This window comes from Triticum urartu, chromosome 3A (assembly GCF_056163025.1).
Source record: "Triticum urartu cultivar PI428250 chromosome 3A, HENAU_Tu73, whole genome shotgun sequence".
Classification (NCBI taxonomy): Eukaryota; Viridiplantae; Streptophyta; class Magnoliopsida; order Poales; family Poaceae; genus Triticum; species Triticum urartu.
This window is the reverse complement of record NC_141875.1, coordinates 630,139,030-630,143,885: the sequence shown is the minus strand read 5'-3', so window position 1 is coordinate 630,143,885 and position 4,856 is coordinate 630,139,030. Positions and strand designations below refer to the sequence as shown.

General features: G+C 45.6%; 1 protein-coding gene across 1 annotated transcript; it reads right to left on the bottom strand.

The window, feature by feature from the left end:
- On the bottom strand, positions 1-4,231 carry LOC125545572 (heat stress transcription factor A-2b-like). The gene is made up of 2 exons (XM_048709572.2): positions 3,635-4,231; positions 1-1,245 (listed from the first exon to the last, which is right to left on the bottom strand). Exons 1-2 carry the CDS (start codon positions 3,932-3,934, stop codon positions 352-354), a joined length of 1,194 nt encoding a protein of 397 aa, XP_048565529.2. The 5' UTR covers positions 3,935-4,231; the 3' UTR covers positions 1-351.
- Positions 4,232-4,856: the final 625 nt, after the last annotated feature.

Here is a 4,856-nt window from a genome sequence, read left to right as displayed (position 1 = left end):
TTTTAAGACAGTGTCAAATAAGGATCCACCTTTTAACTCCAGAAAACTGTCTTACACCGTACAGATCAAAACATGCGTCATTCAACCGCTAGCACTACCGTCCCGCATTACAGACTGACAGTCTATGTTGCCAGAAACAACGAACAGAACTCTAAGCTCAGTCGGAGGAAACACTCATAATATATGGAGGGCTACGACGGTTTCATGGAAACATTTCCCGTTGCAGAGTTTAGAAGACAGACACGAAGGGGAATCACCATGGACACAGCAGAATTCCTTGCGTGCAGACTGCAGGGTGGGCGGATGAAACACGACAGAAGCCACAGCGATATAACAGAATGAAATTTGGAACTAGGTTGCGCGGGTCGGGCTGTTTGGGACGAGATGATCCGTCTTCTCGGACATCACATCCATGCCGTCCACGTTAACCGGGTTGTCATCCTCATCGCTGAGTGCTCTGCTCATCAGCTCCTCCCAGAAATCATCATGCAACACCCCCTGGGCTCTGTTCTGCTGCACTTCACAGGTACCGAGACCAAAATCCTGTGGCTTTACACCGTTAGTGTCGACGCCTGAGTCGTTGATATCAGATGGAATCACATCAACAAGGAGTTCCGCCGCACCTTCCAGGTCAGGTGGGATCCCATCAGCAAGGAGTGCCACCGAACTTTCCAGCTCAGATGGGACGCCGTCAGCAAGGAGTTCCACCGACACCTCTCCAAGAAGCTCCACTGACTCATGTGGATCAGACAGAACAGGTGAGTCTTGCTCCAGGCTGCCACTGGCACCCATGTCATCAGCTTCAGGACCCTGATCGATGCTACGCCTCCTTTTCTTTGACATAGCGTCATGGAGCTCCTTCCTCACCCCATTCAGGGAAACCAGTTGCTTCAATAATTCAGGGTTCCGGAAGACACGTGCCAGGAATGCTGTCATTTGCTGCTGCTTCCGCTCGGTTCCATGTAGCCTCTCCTCCATGCCTTTCAGGTGCGTTTTCATGCTCTGCTGTTCCTGCCTTAGCTTCACCACTTCTGCCATCAATAGTTGCTTGTCCCTTTTCAGCTGGTCGGTATCTGTATGATTTCCAAAGTGTCCCACCTCAAGGTATGATCCAAGAGATTGCTGATTTGGAGCAGTATTAGCGGGAGGTCTTCGACGTCTGATGTTCTTCAGAAGGTGCCTCTGTCCCCGTAGAAAACCCTCATTGGCAAACTCCCATCGATCAGGATCCACCTTTCTGAAACCCTGACAAGCCAACAAACAACATACCACGGAAAAATTACTTCCAGGAGATTTCTAATGCAAGTGTGTAGCAACATGTTAATTCTTTCTCAACATGGAAAAAACAACACGCTATATTTACATTTTACTTCTTTCTAGAACGTAAGCCGCAAGCGCAACAGTACCAAGAGATGGAACCGCAACAGGGTATCTGTTTAAGTGCATCATTTCAGTTGTTTCTTCGCTACATTCATTCAAAACTCTTCTTTAATCTTCATCTTTTTTTTCTCTCGAAGGAGAATTTTTTTTATAAATACTCAAAAAGAAAGAAATATCAACTCTTATAGAAGAATAAAAGATGTTGAACTAATTTTAGAATACAACCTTTATTCGGTGAAAAGGTCCCAAAATGAGAGGGGGAATGCACATTAACCACTAAACGGGGACAGCGGTAACAACAGTACCGCACAGTGCAACGGCTATACGAAATATGAAGTGGGGGCACATACTGCAGCTTTCATCAGAGGCAACGAAGGACAAAAGAGGTGGTGCAAGGTGCAATATTTTGGCCCTATCATGGTTCAAACTGCTTGTTGTTGCAAAAGTGGTCCAATGTGCAGTAAGCATCAGTTTACCTAACGTCAAGTGAATTTCTCATAAATATAACACTAGCAGGGTAAAGAAAAATGAATGTGAACACATGGCTTTAACATTTTGTTCACCAGAATGTTGATTTCCTTTTTATGGTAACATGAGGAAAAAGGAACTTAGGAAAGTAATTCACTAGATATTGTTAAAATACAGCTTTACTTATATCTCAGCGAAGCTCCATTCAATTAAAGCGTGGCAATATGCTGCTTTATTAACTTAAGTTTTTCTGCTTGGCATTCCCTATGCTTTTCTGCAGAATAGTATGTCATAGGACATTATACCATTCCTATTCACCTCTGGAAGTTAGCTCTGCTTGTTTTAGTGTAATACCACGATGTTCTTAAGTAGTACAGATCACCCTAATCATAAAGGAGAGCTGATATCCACACTATCTACCAGACTAATTAATACTCCATCCATATCACAAATAAGTGACACTAGACACTGACATGGTCTTCAAATATGTAACTTTGACCACTGAGTTATAATACAATATATGTGCAAGCCTTACAAAATATAATATTCCAGAAATACCTTCCGAGACAACTATATAATATATGAATTTGAAATTTTCAAATGGAATAATCAGAATCTATTCATCAAAGTTTTAAAAGTTTGACAGAAGGTGTGTCTAAAATGTCACTAATTTGTGATATGGAGCGAGTGAAATACAACAATCTTCAACCTCCAACTTTTTTTATGTACTTTGCCAAATTGCAGAAAAAGGGAAAGAGACTGCAAACATAACCACTGCATTGTGAAAGTAGGTAACAGCACAGTGCAACAGCCATGTAAATTATGAAGATAAACATTTCACAGTGACATATGACCTGAGATGGCACCATGGACATGCTCATAAAGAAATCCAAATAATGTGGTAGTCCATGAATATATTCAAACTGCTATTAATTTGGCAAGAGGAAGCTCTAATACGAAGGCATGCAGTACACAACTGTACAACACATGCAAGACAATGTTGCAGTTGATTATGTCACGAAAAATTATCTTTGGAAAAATATACACTAGCAGGGTAAGGATAAATGCACGTGAAACAGGCAGAATAACCCTTTTTCTCAACAAGTTCTTTCGTCTTAATGATGACATAAGATATATAGTACTCCCTCTGTTCCTAAATATAAGACGTAATTGAACTGCCAAAACGTCTTGTATTTAGGAACAGGGGGAGTACGTTGGAGCAGTAGTCAACAAGAACAGTTAAAGTCCAAAGTTTTACCCAGCACATCCAACCAAACAAGTAAAAGTTTTGTGAATGTGTTGCCTTCTTATTAACTGAAGTTTACTAGCGAGGGATTCCTGTGCATTTTCTACATAAATATTATGTAACTGGCTAGGTACATAAATTCCTATGCACTTCTAGGATTTTGTTTGTTTGTTTTGAAGTCATTATGCACTTCTAGGATTCAGGTCTACTTGTTTAGTGTAATACCACCGATTTTCTGAAGTACAAGATGTCCCGCTCATATATTAAACAAGAGATGATATCCCCACTGTTGAACCAAAATAGTCAATGGTATTCTGCAGTTGTAACTGGCTCTCTTTTTCTGTACTTCTCTTCACCAAATTTGGCAACACAATCTCAATGGCTAAATCACATCAATTTCACAGGTAACAATCACAGCATTGCATTTGGGAGCATCAAGAACATGCAAAAGGGACAACATTTACTCGCATCGAGGCATAACAAATCAGTTGCATTGCAAATTTGCAAGAGGGGTCAAGGGAATCGGGCTTGGTAGCTTACATAGGTGTTGAGCTGCCTGACAAAGGTGGAGAAGTTGCTGTGCTTGAAGTGCCTCGGCAGCAGCACTGCGGAGAAGCGGTGCAGATCCCAGACGACGAGGCTGTTGTTGCCAGCGCTCCACGACACGACGTTGTCGGTGCTCCGGTCATCGACCATGTCGTACGTCTTTGTCAGGAAAAGCGACGGCTTGGCATCGCGCAGCCCCTCCAGCGGCCTCGGTGCCGCCGTGGCCCCCGGCGAATCGCCTGTCCCATGGCCATCCTCCTCCTCCACCTTGACCAGACTCGGCATTGGGTCCATACACCCAAACCCCAAGAACCCTCCCAACCAAGCGACAACACCAAAACCCTCCTCGCCGTACCTCTGTTCGCGGGCCCTACTGGAGAAGATTGCGGTGGAGCGTCTGCCGTGACGGGACCGAACTCTCCTCTCGGCGGCTGGAGCGGCGGCGAGGGAGCGAGGAGCGGCGGGGAGCGGGGAGGAGAGAGACGGCCATTTGGGGAATGGAAGGTTCTGGAAGGCGTGGAGGGTTTGGAGGAGGATGAACGGCGGGACGGGCCCGTGTCGGGAACTGGGCCTCGTATGGGCCGGCGCGACAAGTGCCAGCGTGACTGCTGGCTGTGCACACCTTGTGAAAATGAGAGGGTCTTCTAAAAAAACTAAATTCTAAAAAGGTGTGCTACGCGTCGGCCGGCGGATCTATTAAAAAGATCCACCGCCTCGTGAGCCGTTAGATATGCCTCAATCAAGTGGCAGAGGCGTCGTCCTCTACTTCCGCAACAAAAGTCTTGTTGCACAAACATTTGCAACAAAAGTTGTGTTGCAGAAACATTTTCAGATTTGTTTTGCAACAGAGCAGAGATAATGTTGCAGAACCGTTGTTGCGGCAACACCAGCGGTTGTGGCTGAAACTCGAGGAGGCGACATCCATGGACGTCGGTGCTCCTCCAGGGCGGTGGTGATGTGGAATGAGGGGCGGTGACGGACGAGGCTCCAACGATGGCGTGCCTCGCAGAGGCAGGTGATGGCAGGACGGTGCTGCTCGATCTAGAGGCCGACACCACTTGAATCTATGTGGAGAGAGAGAGAGAGACGGTGTTGCTTGATCTAGAGGCCAACATCAATTGAATCTGTGTGAAGAGATAGAGAGAGAGGGTAGCAGGGACGCGGGTGGACGGAGCACTTGCTTGCCGACACCATCCCTAATCCCGGCCCCCGTCGT

Excerpts from the sequence above, each read along its gene's own strand:
- LOC125545572 (XM_048709572.2), bottom strand. The coding sequence starts at position 3,934 with ATGGACCCAATGCCGAGTCTGGTCAAGGTGGAGGAGGAGGATGGCCAT. Across the intron at positions 1,246-3,634 it reads TCAGGCAGCTCAACACCTAT|GGTTTCAGAAAGGTGGATCC; the intron begins GTAAGCTACCAA and ends TTGGCTTGTCAG.